This window comes from Somniosus microcephalus, chromosome 13 (assembly GCF_052327205.1).
Source record: "Somniosus microcephalus isolate GS21.2 chromosome 13, FLI_Smic_1.0, whole genome shotgun sequence".
Classification (NCBI taxonomy): domain Eukaryota; kingdom Metazoa; phylum Chordata; class Chondrichthyes; order Squaliformes; family Somniosidae; genus Somniosus; species Somniosus microcephalus.
Window position 1 is genome coordinate 18,997,189 of NC_140999.1, and position 16,927 is coordinate 19,014,115.

The 16,927-nt window shown below is 44.0% G+C and overlaps 1 protein-coding gene across 1 annotated transcript in view; it reads left to right on the plus strand.

Moving 5' to 3' along the window:
* Positions 1–16,927, plus strand: part of hcn2b (hyperpolarization activated cyclic nucleotide-gated potassium channel 2b) — a 185,947-nt gene that overhangs the window by 142,756 nt on the left and 26,264 nt on the right. Inside the window, exon 7 of the mRNA XM_086004598.1 lies at positions 6,347–6,511. Coding sequence (XP_085860724.1) covers positions 6,347–6,511 — 165 coding nt within the window. The remainder of the gene's footprint in view (positions 1–6,346; positions 6,512–16,927) is intronic.

A 16,927-nucleotide genomic window follows, 5' to 3' on the forward strand; every position in this document is an offset into this window, starting at 1 on the left:
TAGAAACTGGTGATTGTGCAGCTTACTAAAGTAAAACAATGCCAATGTCGGCACTTGAAAATTGTGAATGTAACTAAAGTGAACTCTGTGTGTGCCAAATGCGGTTGACAGCAAACTGTGTGACTAGGTGACCGTTGCATGGTAAATTGATATATTTGAAAGGGATTTAAATAAATTAAGTAGATAGGCTAAACAAGTATGGATGGAATTTAAATATCAATAAATATCAACTGATGGACAAAAACGAAACAAGAACATAATGGATATGTGTTCCTTGCTGATGATAGAAAAGGAGAAAAATTGGAATAATTACCCATTATTCACTTAAAGTATCTAATCAATGCAAGACCATTGATAAGTGCTACATTAACCAAGTGCTAAAATGCATCTTGGGGACTGAGCATAGTTTGACTATGCTGTAGAGCTGGGAGGAACAGTCTTGGTAAGTATATAAAAAAAAGTACATTTTTAGTGGAGGCCTTCAACGTTCCCTTTAAGGGCTACTAGTTAGATTACATGTAGACTAGGTTATGCTGACCAGAGCAGGCCCACGCCTGCTCCGCACTGCACTGCTGAAGTTCCTGGCCTCTACTTAACTCCAGTCCCACTCTTTGTGGTTGGCTTTTCATGCCCTCAGTTACAAGAGCATGAAAATGCCTTTGGGCCATTTCAGTTGTTCTTCAACAGATGATTCTTATTCTTAACCAATTTCATTTTAAGGGTGTTTTTTTGCACCAAAGATGAGACCCACCTCATTTTGGGTTTTTTTTTCATTGGGACTGAGATGCAGAGCACTTTAAGCCTTGCTGGAGTCCTTCACCAGTCAGGAGTTCCTCCTACAGTCAGGAGTCACTTGTGACTGCAGGTGCTTTAAGCTGATTCTGCCCAAAGTGCTTTCAAATTAATTGTTTTGTCAACTTTGACAACCTGAAAGTATCAGTTATGATGAAAATATTGCTCAAAATAAACCTAATCTGTGAGTGCCAAACAGGTCAATAAGCTTTCGGAAGTAATTTAACATGACACATCAAGTACTCTGTGTATCGCCACCAGAGTGTGGAAAGCATTTTTGAAAAGCATTCGCTTCTGGTTATTGAGGTGTTAGGACATGCAGAGTCTCTGTGTTTTTGAGAATTACAATGCTTGCTTAGAAACATGTTCGTTGTATTTGACTTTCGTTGATGTCAGAAATTCTGATTTTAGTCCAAGTGGGTGTCTCACAAGTCGGCCATGACAAGTAAATAAATCACAGCGCACCCCCAATATCAAACAATGCAGGAGTGGCTGCTCAGCCAGTTTGATCTTCATGATCTCCCACTACTTTGATTTGGCACTGTCTGCAGTATAGTCACAAATGGAGCAAAGCCAACTCTCCCAACTTTAAAACTGAAGTTTATAAAAAGCCCAGGACTCATTTTGGAAATGGTACAGCTAGTGAGCAGACCGCTGCACAAGGGTTTCAGTATGCTTGCAAAGCTGTGCTCTCCACTGAGTAGAGATTCAGGTTAGTGGGGCAGTATAACTTGATGCTGTCTACTTTCACTGTTCTAAATCAGGTGTTCACACTTGTAGTATAGCTGGGGAATAATATATTTATCCTTCAGAGCTACTTGTGTTTTTCTTGCATCTTGTAACTAGCTGCCTGAAACCAAAGAATCACCACTTCAGATTCAAAAGATCGAATTAGACCATTGCATATTTAGTTCCAACCACTGATGGTTCTTGATGTAAAGAAACTCTTTTTTGTCCGGCACCAACGGAACCGGCATGATGCCGGTTTATCAAAAAGTCCGGATTACAGAGAGGTATAGTAAAAGGTACGAGAGCTCCGTACACAGCAACAAATCCAGGCTTCCCTGTTGCTTAGCAACAGGTGCAGGAACCCCAGCCACAATATCCAAGCGTCCCTGTTGCTTAGCAACAGGTGCAGGAACCCCAGCCACAATATCCAAGCGTCCCTGTTGCTTAGCAACAGGTGCAGGAACCCCGGTTACACAGCCACAGATCCAGGAACAGCCACTAATATGAAGTAAAACTTACCTGAACCTACTCCTGAATTTTGCCGGTTAACAGAGATTTCCAGTTATTTAGGTGACGGTAAATCAAGAGTTTCCTGTATTAAGAATTATTGACTTGCTGGTTTAGATTTACATACCAGTTAGTTGGCTAAAATTTCATAAACTTACTGCCAGGCCAGATTAATAGAGAGCATCAGTGCAAAGTAATGTCACCCATTATTTAATTTCCTCCATTTACAAAAGTGTTCATTACTGCATTCAGGCTGATAATACTTCATCTTGTTATGAAGTACAAAGTGTTTACAGCACAGAAACAGGCCATTCGGCCCAACAAGTCCATGCCAGTATTTATGCTCCTCACGAGCCTCCTCCCACCCCTCTTCATCTAACCCCATCAACATATTCTTCTATTCCTTTCTCTATCACGTGCTTATCTAGCTTCCCCTTGAGTGCACCTATACTATTCGCCTCAACTACTCCTTGTGGTGGCGAGACCCACATTCTCACCACTCTCTGGGTAAAGAATAGCAAAATACTGCGGATGCTGCAACTCTGAAATAACAACAGAAAATACTGGAAACACTCAGCAGGCCAGGCAGCATCCGTGGAGAGAGAAACAGAGTTAACATTTTAGGTCTGGGACCCTTCCTCAGAATTGGAAAAGGCTAGAGATGGAACAGATTTTAAGCAAGTGCAGAGGCAGGGAGAGGAGGGGAGGATCTGAAGGAACATTCTGTGCTAGGGTCGGAGGCAGGAGAGATTAAATGTTGCAAATGGGAATGGCAAAATCATAAACAGCCTGAAAAATGGGGGCAGGGGTTATAGTCTGAAATTGTTGAACTCTATGTTGAGTCCAGAAGGCTGTAAAGTGCCTAATCGAAAGATGAGGGGCTGTTCCTCGAGCTTACGTTGAGCTTCAGTGGAACAGTGTAAGAGGCCGAGGACAGAGAGATCAGAGTAGGAGTGAAGTGGAGAATTAAAGTGACAGGCGACCGGAAGCTCGGGGTCACCCTTACGGACTGAACGGAGGTGTTCCGCAAAGCGGTCGCCCAATCTGCGTTTGGTCTCCCCAATGTAGAGGAGACCGCATCGTGAGCGGCGAATCCAGTATACTAAATTGCAAGAAGTACAAGTAAATCGCTGTTTCACCTGGAAGGGGTGTTTGGGGCCCTGGACAGTGGGAAGGGAGGAGGTATAAGGGCAGGTGTTGCATCTCTTGCGTTTTCACGGGAAGGTGCCGGGCGAAGGGAAAGGGCTGTTGGGGGTGATTGAGGAGTGGACCAGGATGTCACACAGGGAGCGGACCCTTCGGAATGCTGAAAGGGGAGGTGAGGGGAACATGCATTTGGTGGTGGGATCATGTTGGAGGTGGCGGAAATGGCGGAGTATGATCCGTTGAATGTGGAGGCTGGTGGGGTGAAAGGTGAGGACAAAGGGAACCCTATCGTGGTTCTAGGAGGGAGGGGACGGGGTGAAAGGAGAAGTGTGGGAAATGGAATGGACGTGGTCAAGGGCCGTGTCAACCACAGTAGAGGGAAATCCTCGGTTGAGGAAAAAGGAAGACATGTCGGAAGCATTGGTATAGAAGGTGGCATCGTCAGAACAGATGCGGCGGAGACGGAGAAACTGGGAGAATGGAATAGTGTCCTTACAGGAAGCGGGGCGGGAGGAAGTGTAGTCCAGGTAGCTGTGAGAGTCAGTGGGCTTGTAGTGGATGTTTGTCGATAGCCTATCGCCAGAAATGGAGACAGAGAAGTCAAGGAAGGGACGGGAAGAGTCAGAGATGGACCATGTGAAGGTGAGGGAAGGGTGGAAATTGGAAGTAAAGTGAATGAACTTTTTTAGTTCAGGGCAAGAGCAGGAAACGGCATCGATACAGTCATCGATGTACTGGAAAAAGAGGTGAGGGAGGGGACCTGAGTAGGACTGGAACAAAGAATGTTCCACATATCCCATGAAAAGGCTAGGGCCCATGTGGGTTCCCATAGCAACAACTTTAATTTGGAGGAAGTGAGTGGAGTCAAAGGAGAAGTTGTTCAATGTGAGAACAAGTTCAGCCAGGCAGAGGAGGATGGTGGTGGATGGGGACTGTTTGGGCCTCTGTTCAAGGATGAAGCGGAGCACCCTCAGGCCGTCCTGGTGGGGGATGGAGGTGTAGAGGGATTGGACATCCATAGTGAAAAGGAGGCGGTTGGGGCCAGGAAACTGGAAACCGTTAAAGTGATGGAGGGCGTCGGAAGAGTCTCGAATGTAGGTGGGAAGAGACTGGACAAGGAGAGAAAAATTAGAGTCGAGATAGGAAGAGATAAGTTCCGTGGGGCAAGAACAGGCTGAAATGATGGATCTACCTGGGCAGTCCTGTTTGTGGATCTTGGGAAGGAAGGGCTATGTGGGGTTGGGGGACTATGAGTTTGGCGGACATGGAGGGAAGATCTCCAGAGGAGATGAGGTCAGTGACAGTCTTGGAAACAATGGCTTGATGTTTGGTAGTGGGGTCATGGTCCAGGGGGAGGTAGGAGGAGGTGTCGGAGAGTTGGCGTTCAGCTTCCGTATGGTAGAGGTCGGTTCGCCAAACAACAACAGCACCACCCTTGTCAGCAGGTTTAATGATAATGTTAGGGTTGGATCGCAGAGAACGGCGTGCTGCAAGTTCAGAGGGAAATAGGTTCGAGAGAGAGGGGAGCAGAGAAATTGAGACGGCTGATGTCACGCTGGCAGTTAGCAATGAAAAAATCTAGAGAGGGTAAGAGGCCAGAGGGAGGGGTCCAGGTAGAACAAGAATTCTGAAAGCAGGAGAAAGGGTCAGCCGTGTGGGGGGAAGACTCCTGGCCAAAGAAGTGGGCATGGAGGCGAAGGTGACGGAAAAAGAGCTCAGCATCGTGCTGAGCTTGAAATTCATTGAGATGGGGACATAAGAGGATGAAGCTCAGGCCTTTGCTCAGGACTGATCATTCGGGGTCAGAGAGGGGAAGGTCAGAGGGGATAGTGAAAACACGGCAGGAGGTGAGATTGGAAGAAGGGATAGGGTCAGAGGAAAGTGAAGGGGAAGAAGTTTCTTCTGAATTCCCTATTGGATTTATTAGTGACTATCTAATATTTATGGCCCCTAGTTCTGGTCCCACCCACAAGTGGAAACATCTGCTCTATGTTGACCCTAACAAACCCTTTAATAATCTTGAAGACCTCTATCAGGTCACCCCTCAGTCTTCTCTTTTCTAGAGAAAAGAGGCCCAGCCTGTTCAATCTTTCCTGATGGGTACAGCCTCTCACTTCCGGTGTCATGTTGTGTTCAGGACTACATCTATATCAGATACCTCTTCATCCACAAAGTAAGCCTCATATTACCGTACCCTTCCCAGTACATCAACCACAATGACCCATGTCAGATTCTAATATTGCACAATGTAATTACACCCAACATTCAGATTTTAATAATCGTTGAATTCATGTATTTTAAAATCAACAAACATAATTCGTTGTAAACAGCGGCATCAGAGTTCCAGTCGTATGTTGATTAGCGAATGTGTAGTAGCTGACATTACTGAAATCATTTCTCAAAGGATTAACTCTCTGACCCTTTGAATTTCTTTCAGCATTTGAGATAAAATAAAATGCAACAACCTAATAAGAAGTTTTACTTTCCTATATCTACCAGTGCTGAACCAAAAAAATCAAACGGTTATTTCACAAGGATAGAAAATCCTGCCAAAGCTGGTACAGTACATTTTCAGATCACCGTTTGGCCAATGAGCTTGAAAGAAGATTCAGCTTTGTCACAATGGTGCCTGAAGCACTAGACCCATTACTTCTGGAAGATTGTTACTGATGGTTTAAGAGTTACATTAAAGCACTGTCTGTATTTGGCCTGAACCTGCATGCAGCCAGGACATCTTGTTATTACTGAGAAACAGAGAAGCTTCCTTTTGAATTCCTTGTCCTTTATCAGAATCAGATGGAGTTAGGATACCCATCAGCCATGATCGAATTGAATGGTGGAACAGGCTCAAGGGGCTGAATGGCCTCCTCCTGCGCCAATGTTCCTAAAGTCACATTGCCAGCAGTAATCAACGGTCATTTGAAGACAATGTTACAATTACAAAAAAAATTTGCTGTTGTACCTTTTTCAGAACACAGAGTTGGGCAATGAATGAGTTATGGTTGCATCTGCAAACTACAACTGTACTCAACTTTTAACTCTCCTGATGAAGGGTCCCAGACCTGAAACGTTAACTCTGTTTCTCTCTCCACGGCTGCTGCCTGGCCTGCTGAGTATTTCCAGCATTTTCTGTTGTTATTTCAACTTTTAACTCTCCTGTTCTAATTTGCAGAAATCTGTTTGTTGACGAGAGGCAGGCGAACTGCCAGTGTGCGTGCCGATACCTATTGTCGACTGTATTCTCTCTCTGTGGATCATTTTAACGAGGTGTTAGAAGAATACCCCATGATGCGAAGAGCCTTTGAGACTGTGGCCATCGACAGACTGGATAGAATAGGTATGGCATGGTATCCTTACAAGACTATTAAACGTCTCCTCTCTTAATATAATTCTCCCTGAAGGTACAGAATATGTTTTCATACTATAGTGAAGGAAAAGTCATCACTCGGTGCAGTTGGATATGTGTTCCTAGCTATGCCCTTCAAAACTCTATGGCCTAGAAATTCGGTAGGCTTAGCGCCGCTATTGAGGCGCTAGAGGGCCTAGCGCCGGAGTTATGGCCAGTTTAGAAATTGAATGGGTCCCTAAATCGGCGTTAGGCCGTTAGCGCTGCGCCGGCACTGATGACGTCATCGGTGTGCGCAGCGTCCCGGTTGCCATGGTAACCCACCCGAACTCCGAAATTGACTTGCGGCCGCCTCGCCCGTGGCAGCCGCAAGCAACGTTCTGGCAGAGGTGCCTTACTGGACTTTGCGCCGGCGCATAAAAGGCCCCGCGGCGGCCGGCCGCTTTCCCGCCGGCCGCCTGGCTGCAGCTCCCTCCCCGGACTTCTCCCCCCCCCCCCCGGGACAGATGCAAGCCCGGCACTTGTCCGAGGTGCCGGGCTCATTTTTACAATGATTTTCGCGGGTGGCGGCCGGGTGCAGGCAGCTCCTCCTTAAGGGAAGGAGGAGGCCTGCACTTCCCGAACCTGCCGCACCGCAGCGGGCGCCGCAGCGCCGGAATAGCACCGCAATTCAGCGCGTAGCGCCAGTTTTCAGGCGCAAACAGCTTTCAGCAGCGCCGGCAGCCGTTTGGGCGCAGAACTAGTGAATTTTTGGCCCGCCCAGCGCGACATAGCTCCGGCACTAACTTCCGGCGCTAAAGCCGTCGCTGCGCCAAAACCCAATTTCTAGGCCAAGGTATCCTAGCAACAGGCAGTCTTATCACAGATAAATTAAACTTCTTTACAAAGAAATAATCCTCTTATACCACATCATTTTTCAATAAATTATTGAATTTATATACATTATTAAGTATTGTATAACATTGAGTATTATTCTGCATGATAGAAGCACCATGTAATTACTATGGTATTGAATATTTTGCCATTTATTGCAGCATGAATTGCTGATAAATTGAAAGCACAATTATTAGTAAAAATATTTTTCATAGAAATAAAAGACAGTATGCGAAACTGAATAGTTATTGATGGACAGTCTTATACAAGCTTAGTTTTTTTCCAGCCTATTTCATTACTAATTGGCTCTCTAAATCTCTGCACTCGTTTCTGATAGTGAAGAATGAATCATTAACTCGACAAGATTATTACTTTACAATGGAAGGTGATTTTATTTGGCAGGGATTGCAATCATTTAAATAAATCAGTTTGCATACAAAAGACCATTAACATGGGTTTAAAATATATTATTTGCTGTCTTATACTTAATGGAAAAAATTGCAGTGCCATAGAGGGTGAAATCTTGCTCCGTTATATTAGCATATCAGTTCTTTAATGAGGTGGTGTTAGCTTGGTTCAGTGATAGCACTCCAGCCCTGCTCCAGGACTGGGACATCTAATCCAGGCGAATGAGTACGGAGGGCGTGCTGCATTGTCAGAAATGCCATCTTTCAGATGAGATGTTAAACTGACATCCTGTCTACCCGTTCAGGGGGGATGAAAAGTAACCCGTGCCATTATTTGAAGAAGAGCAGTGAATTCACCCAGTATCCTGACCAACATTCCTCCCTCGACTGAAAATAGCCTAACCGGGCATTTATCACTTGTGGGACCTTGCCGTTTAATGCAACATGAATTGCTGATAAATTGAAAGCACAATTATTAGTAAAAATATTTTTCATCATAGAAATAAAAGACAGTATGCGAAACTGAATAGTTATTGATGGACAGTTTTATACAAGGTTAGTTTTTTTTTAGCCTATTTCATTACTAATTAGCTCTCTAAATCTCTGCACTTGTTTCTGATGGTGAAGAATGAATCATTAACTCGGCAAGATTATTACTTTACAACGGAAGCATGTTGGCTCCGCATAACAGAAGTGACTGCACTTCAATAAAATGGGAACACCATCACCTCCAAGTTCCGCTCCAAGTCACACACCATCCTGACTTGGAAATATATCGCCGTTTCCTCATCATCTCTGGGTCAAAATCCTGGAACTCCCTCCCTAACAGCACTGTGGGAGTACCTTCACCACACGGACTGCAGCGGTTCAAGAAGGCGGCTCACCACCACCTTCTAAAGGGCAATTAGGGATGGGCAATAAATGCTGGCCTTGCCAGCGACGCCTACATCCCAGGAGCGAATATTTAAAAAAATTAATTGGCTGGTGAAGTGCTTTGGGGCATCGTGAGGACATGAAAGGCCCTATATAAATGCTGCTATTTTAACTTGTGCACTAATGCCTTGGCAAAACAGCAACAGAATTTCATACGTATTTATGAATATGTTCATATGCTAATATTGCAAAGCATGATTTCACACCTTTATAGACTTACAATAAATTTAATTCACAATAGCATTCTACCTGACTAGGATATGGTGAGAATCTTTGCCAACTTAATGGATTGCCATTGCGAGTGCAACACATTCAGCAATTGCCTCCAAATTCTAATGTGGGCTTTTATAAAGCTGTTAAATATTTGCTATTTTTTGCACATCTTCTTCAGTTTTGTGCACTTAAAAAAAAAATTATTGCATTCCTACACAATCTGCGAGGTGTATTCTTCATAAAATGGGGTGTGTCAGTACAGAAAATAATCCAGAATCATTCACTGGTTATGGATTGGAGGGAACTGCTACCTAGTTTTCTTTTTAACCTATAACCCTTCTAACCTTTTGGAATGTGTGAGTTTGTACGCTACCATTATTTTCTTTACTCTAAGATATTGTTGTACTTAATGACACTTATTATATCCAAATGCTGCTTTTCTGTTGTAGGGGGTAGGGGGATTACTTAAAGCTCAGCGAAATGAAGCAGGACTTTATCGGGTTTGTGGGTTGAAATACGTCTGTGCTTGTTAGACTGTTGTGAAGAAAAGACAATGCCTAGCAACTGCGGTGAGCATGGGACCATTTAATGATTGTGGAGAGCAGCTGGATGTGCTGAGAACCACACAAACCTATTGATTTCCTTAACCCTGAATTGAGTTCTTGGTTCCCAAGAGCAACTTCCAAAACAACAACAGAACCAAAGCTTACTTGACTTACTTACTGGCGGCAGCCATTGCTTTTCCTTTATTATTCATTGAAAGATCATTTCTGCATTTCATGGTAGCCTTTATTATTTTCTTTTACATTTACCAAATGCAGTGAAACAATTTATTAAATGAATTTTAATCCATTTATTAAATCGAGGCCAGCAAATGTCTTTGAATGTAACACAAGGCTCCAGCAGCTTTGAGGGGTTTGTATGATATAATTCACTTTCACACACACCCTACCCTTAACACATTGCCAGTATTTTTTTTAAATTAATGCTTCCTTTTTTAAATCATTTTGAGCATTTTCTATTCAAAATTTCCAGCTAGCCTACATTTCTTATTGCCACTAACCGCAATCACATTTTCCAAAACGTCAGCATAAACAATAGGCTTATCATTGGACGTAAAATTAAGTGTTGAAATAATAAGATACCTTAAGGTGTGAACACTTGAAATAACAAAACTTACGCAAAATACAATTTAAGGAAAAAAGCAGAGAGGTTCAGGCGCTGATTGTCATGGTGACTCTATCCCAATATTTCTTAGAGAAGGAATGAGATGAGAGCCAATCACTCTCCTTATGGGGCTCCATTTTCACATGGACCATCGAACTGGGAGACAGACCAGAAGCATTTCCAGATCAGCTAGTCTTGGGCTGTGGCTGTGTCGTGGGCTCGGAATGAGAGTCATTTCTGAGCAGCAGCATTAAGCTTGATGTTTGAAATGAGACAAAAACATAGAAACATAGAAGATAGGAGCAGGAGTAGGCCATTCGGCCCCTCGAGCCTGCTCCGCCATTCAATGAGATCATGGCTGATCATCCAAATTCAGTACCCTGTCCCTGCTTTCTCCCCATATCCCTTGATCCCTTTAGCCTTAAGAAATATATCTAACTCCTTCTTGAATATATTTAATGAATTGGCCTCAACAGCCATTTGTGGTAGAGAATTCCACAGGTTCACCACTCTCTGGGTGAAGAAATTCCTCCTCATCTCTGTCCTAAATGGCTTACCCCTTATCTTTAGATTGTGACCCCTGGTTCTGGACTCCCCCCGCCATCGGGAACAGCCTTCCTGCATCTAGTCTGTCTAGTCCTGTTAGAATTTTATGTTTCAATGAGATCCCCTCTCATTCTTCTAAACTCCAGCGAATATAAGCCCAATCGACCCAATCTCTCCTCATACGTCATTCCTGCCATCCCAGGTATCAGTCTGGTAAATATTCGCTGCACTCCCTCCATGGCAAGAACATCCTTCCTCAGATAAGGCGACCAAAACTGCACACAATACTCAAGGTGTGGTCTCACCAAGGCCCTGTACAACTGCAGCAAGACATCCTTGCTCCTGTACTCGAATCCTCTCGCTATGAAGGCCAACATACCATTTGCCTTCTTAACCGCCTGCTGCGCCTGTATGCTTACCTTCAGCGACTTGTGCACAAGGACACCCATGTCTCATTGCACTTCCCCTTCTCCCAATCTATTGCCATTCAGATAATAATCTGCCTTCCTGTTTTTGCCACCAAAGTGGATAACCTCGCATTTATCCACATTATACTGCATCTGCCATGCTTCTGCCCAATCACCCAACCTGTCCAAATCATACTGGAATTTCTCTGCATCCTCCTCACAGCACACACGCTCACCCAGCTTTGTGTCGTCTGCAAACTTGGAGATTGTGGTAAACCACTGTTTGTATTCCTGTTTGTCCTGTTTGTATTCCACTGTGTACATGCCTGGACATGCCTCGGCTGACTCCTCCCACAGGTCCTAGTATAAAGGTGACTGCTCCCCAGCCCTTAGTATCATGGACCGGTCGACCACGCGAGGCAGACCTCCATTCTGTTGTTAATAAAAGCCTTTGGTTACTCTTCTAACTCTCAGTCTTTTATGAGTAATTGATAGCGCATCAGAGATATTACATCTAGTTCCCTCGTCTAGATCATTAATATATATTGTGAATAGCTGGGGTCCTAGCACCGATCCCTGCGGTACCCCACTAGTCACTGCCTGCCACTCGGAAAAAGACCCGTTTATTCCAACTCTATGCTTCCTGTCTGCCAGCCAGTTCTCTAACCAAGTCAGTACCTTATCCCCAATCCCATGTGCTTTAACTTTACATGCTAATCTCTTATGCGGGACCTTATCGAAAGCCTTCTGAAAGTCCAAATACACCACATCCACTGGTTCCCCCTTATCTATCTACCAGTTACATCCTCAAAAAATTCCAGTAGATTAGTCAAGCATGATTTACCTTTTGTAAATCCATGTTGACTTTGTCTGATCCCGTCACTGTTTTGCAAGTGCTCTGCTATTACATCTTTTATATTGGACTCTAGCATTTTCCCCACTACCGATGTCAGGCTTACCGGTCTATACTTCCCCATTTTCTCTCTGCCACCTTTTTTGAATAGTGGGGTTACATTAGCTACCCTCCAATCCATGGGAACTGTTCCAGAGTCTATAGAATTTTGGAAGATGACCAGCAATGCATCTACTATTTCTAGGGCCACTTCCTTAAGTACCCTAGGATGTAGATTATCAGGCCCTGGGGATTTATCGGCCTTCAATCCCGTCAATTTCCCTAACACCATTTCCCTACAAATACTGATTTCATTCGGTTCCTCCCTCTCATTAGACCCTATGTTCCCGACATCTCTGGGAGATTATTTGTGTCCTCCTTTGTGAAGACAGAACCAAAGTATGTATTTAATTGGTCTGCCATTTCTTTGTTCTCCATTATAAATTCCCCTGATTCTGATTGCGAGGGACCTATGCTTGACTTCACCAATCTTTTTCTCCTCACATATCTATAGAAGCTTTTACAGTCAGTTTTTATGTTCCCTGCCAGCTTACTCTCATACTCTATTTTCCCCCTCTTAATTAATCCCTTTGTCCTCCTTTGCTGAATCCTAAACTGCTCCCAATCCTCAGGTTTGCTGCTTTTTCTGGCCAATTTATATGTCCTCTCCTTGGATCTTATGCTATCCCTAATTTCCCTTGTTAGCCACGGTTGAGTCACCCTCTTTGTTTTATTTTTATGCCAAACAGGGATGAACAAATTCTGTAGTTCATCCATGCGATCTTTAAATGTTTGCCATTGCCTATCCACCGTCAACCCTTTAAGTAACGTTCCCCAATCCATCCTCGCCAACTCGCACCTCATACCATCATAGTTTCCTTTATTTAAATTCAGGACCCTAGTCTCTGAGTCAAATACTTCACTCTCCATCTTAATGAAGAATTTGATCATATTATGATCGCTTCACCCCAAGGGGCCTTGCACAACAAGATTGCTAATTAATCCTTTCTCATTACATAATACCCAGTCTAAGATGGCCTGATCTCTAGTTGGTTTCTCGACATATTGGTCCAGGAAACCATCCCGTATACACTCCAGGAATTCCTCCTCCACAGTATTGTTACTAATTTGGTTAGCCCAATCTATATGTAGATTAAAGTCACCCATGATAACTGCTGTGTCCTTATTGCACGCATCTCTAATTTCCCATTTAATGCCATCCCCAACCTCAGCATTACTGTTTGGGGGTCTGTATACAACTCCCACTAATGTTTTCTGCCCCTTGGTATTTCTCAGCTCTACCCATAAAGATTCCACATCATCAGAACTAATATCCTTCCTTACTATTGTGTTAATCTCCTCTTTAACCAGCAATGCTACCCCACCTCCTTTTCCTTTTTGCCTGTCTTTCCTGAATATTGAATACCCCTGGATGTTGAATTCCCAGCCTTGATCACCCTGGAGCCATTTCTCCGTAATCCCAATAATACCATATCTGTTTACATCTATTTGCGCAGCTAATTCATCCACCTTATTACGAATGCTCCTTGCATTAAGACACAAAGCCTTCAGGCTTGTTTTTTTTAACACTCTTAGACCTTTAGAATTGCTATTTACTGTGGCCATGTTGGATTTAAACCCGTGATTGCTCTGACTGGCACTTTTGCTTTTCTCCTTCCTGTCTTTTGCTTCTATCCTTGCTTCCCTTTCCTCTGTCTCCCTGCACAGGTTCCCAACCCCCTGCCATTTTAGTTTAAACCCTCCCCAACAGTACTAGCAAATACTCCCCCTAGGACATCAGTGCCGGTCCTGCCCAGGTGCAAACCGCCCAGTTTGTACTGGTCCCACCTCCCCCAGAACCGGTTCCAATGTCCCAGGAATTTGAATCCCTCCCTCTTGCACCATTCCTCTAGCCATGTATTCATCTGAAATATCCTTCTATTTCTACTCCGACTAGCACGTGGCACTATTTTTTAATTTACCTCCTAACTCCCTATATTCAGCTTTTAGGACCTCATCCCTTTTTTTACCTATAATTGTTGGTACCTATATGCACCACGACAACTGGCTGTTCACTCTCCCCCTCCAGAATTCGCTGCAGCCGCTCCGAGACATTCTTGAGCATTGCACCAAGGAGGCAACATACCATCCTGGAGTCTCGTTTGCGTCCGCAGAAACGCCTATCTATTCCCCTTACAATAGAATCCCCTATCACTATAGCTCTCCCGCTCTTTTTCCTCCCGTCCTGTGCAGCAGAAACACCCACGGTGCCAGGAAGTTGGCTGCTGCTGCCTTCCCCCAATAAGCCATCTCCCTCAACAATATCCAAATTGGTATATCCGTTTGAGAGGGGGATGGCCACAGGGGACCCCTGCACTACCTGCCTGTGCCTACTACTCTGCCTGGTGGTCACCCATTCCCTTCCTGCCTGTGCAGCCTTTACCTGCGGTGTGACCAACTCCCTAAATGTGCTATCCATGATGTCCTCAGCATCGCGAATGCTCCAGTATGTATCCATTCGCAGCTCCAGCGCCGCAATGCGGTCTGTCAGTCTTACAATTCAGACAGCTCTCCTTCTATTCCTTTCATACAGACTGATGACAAAGCAGGAAAGTGAAAATCGTTTGAATGGATCCTGACTATACACACAAACTGTAGGCAAGCAATCTAGCCAAAATAGCTTTTTCTCATTCCTACTTTATCATCTTGTGCCACAATTTTAATATTTTCTCCATGACATTTGTCATAATTTTCTCCATTTTCTCAATATTTCTGTCAGGTTATAACATTAGAGTGTTCTATGTGGCAGTCGTGAAGCGTTCAATAATGGATTCTTTCTATTGCCTGTCAGTATCCTGCAAAATATTGATTAATGGTAAAAGAGGAAATAGCTGATAAAGGACATATTGCAAATTAGGCAAACAACGATTATTTGAAAAGTAATGTAAAAAAGAAATGAGCAGAGGTGTCTCTGTGACACAGGATGGGAGGAAGATGTGCTTCATCTGTTTGCAAGTCAAGCTGTCAATCCCAGCATGCTATCCAAATTAGGTGCCAAGCAGGGAGGCATAGCACTTGCCCACATGGAGTTGAAGAGGGAGGGAGAACATAAAATAATTTTTAAGATAAGATTGGGAAAGGAAAAAAACCATTAACACATTTTCCAATGTATTTAAATGGCTTCACACTAGCACTGTGCTTCGGAAATTGTGCAGAATAAAGATGAACATCAAACCTGAGCTGGGCAAAAATTCAGATATTCAGAAAAGGTGAAATTCAGACTAATTTAAATTCAGATTCTTATGTTCCTTTTAATAAGGTCAGATAGTAGCATGCATGTGCAGAGAGGCAAAATGACCTACAAACGTGCAACACTATTTTGTGTTATGCTAAAAAAAAATCGTTGTTCCTCAACATAGTAAGTAACTGTGATTGCCTGGGAATGTCTACAAAAAGGTATGAGTTTTATTAATTTGTGTCTCTAATGATTGATTAGTGGCATTTTAACCCGTTTATATGGGAGGAGGTTCAGGCGGGTCCATTTCCCTTGGTGGTTTGATAACAGAAGCAGGAAGTAGACCTGAATCAGAATCAATGCTGCTCATAATCCCTGATTGGCTAATGAGATGAAGGAGGATCCAAGCTCCTGGCAGTCTTCTGACATACAAACAATGATGGACAGAAAAAGACCCAGCCTGTCCCATACAATTGTGATAGTTTGTGCATCACAATATATACACTCCACCCCACCCAAAACCATGTGATCTCCTGGCAGAGGCGAAAATCCAGATAAAAAGCCCAGGCCAATTTGGGGGGAAAATATCTGGGAAATTCCTCTCCAACCCCCTTCAGAGATCGAAACTAGTCCAGGAGAAACACATGTCCAAATTATTGGAGATACATATGTTTTTATTATATATATACATCTGTTAGCACTTACATTGGCCCAGAATTTCCGATCGGAGACTTCCTGCGTGCGAAGGCCTCCGATCGGGAAAAATCTACACACTTACCTGCTGGCCCCGTAGGTCCTGAGACTTCCAATCCTGGGCCTCTCCTGGTCCGCGCACGCAAAGGTCCAGGTATCCCAGGGGCGCAGGCAGTTCGCAAGCGTCCCTGGGATCACGTGGGCCATGGGGAACCAATCAAAGAAGGGAATCCCCCTTCACTCTTTCACACTTTTGACAGGTTTCTACGCATAGATCTGTCAAAAGTATGAATGGGGATCACTTAAAAAACAGTTAAACATTTAAAAAAAAATTTAAATCATGTATTTAAAATTAGTTAAAATTACATTAAATTAAATATTTTAAACAAAAATTTAAGTTTTTGAAAAAAATAATTAAAGTTTTTTACGGGGCTAAAAATAAACTTACCATTTTTAAAAGTATTCCAGGCATAAGATTTTGAAAGGTTTTCAGCGGGCGGAAGTTGCAGAACTCTCTGCCCGCGGAGGCCCTTTTCCCGGGCAGGTGAATGATCTGTCAAGAGGATTCTTGACAGATCGGAAGTGCCAGGTTTTAGCACATGCGCTTCGCACGCCTGAAACCGGCACTTGCGAGGCCCCTACGGGGGCGTACACAACCTCGTACGCACCCGTGGGGGTCGGAATATCCGGCCCATTATAAATTCCGATGCCCAAATCCACAATGGAATGTGATTATATCCTCCAAACAGTTGTGATGCTAAAGTACTTCAGTTTTCTGTTCCCAGGGCCTCAGCATATACTGCTGAAAATCTTCTATGCTTCAACCAACTCTACGGGCTGGATTTTACAAACCTCAGTGGGTCCGTGGCGGGCGACCGGTGGCGGGTCCCGGCCTCACTGTTGGTTCCAGCCCGTTGTCCAAAATGATTTTCCCCTGATTGGGCTTGTTAAGCTCACCCAGCGCATTTGCCGGCCAATTGAAGGAAGCAGGTTTGATGATACGTCATTAGCCGGTATCCTTAAAGGGATCATGCGCAAATT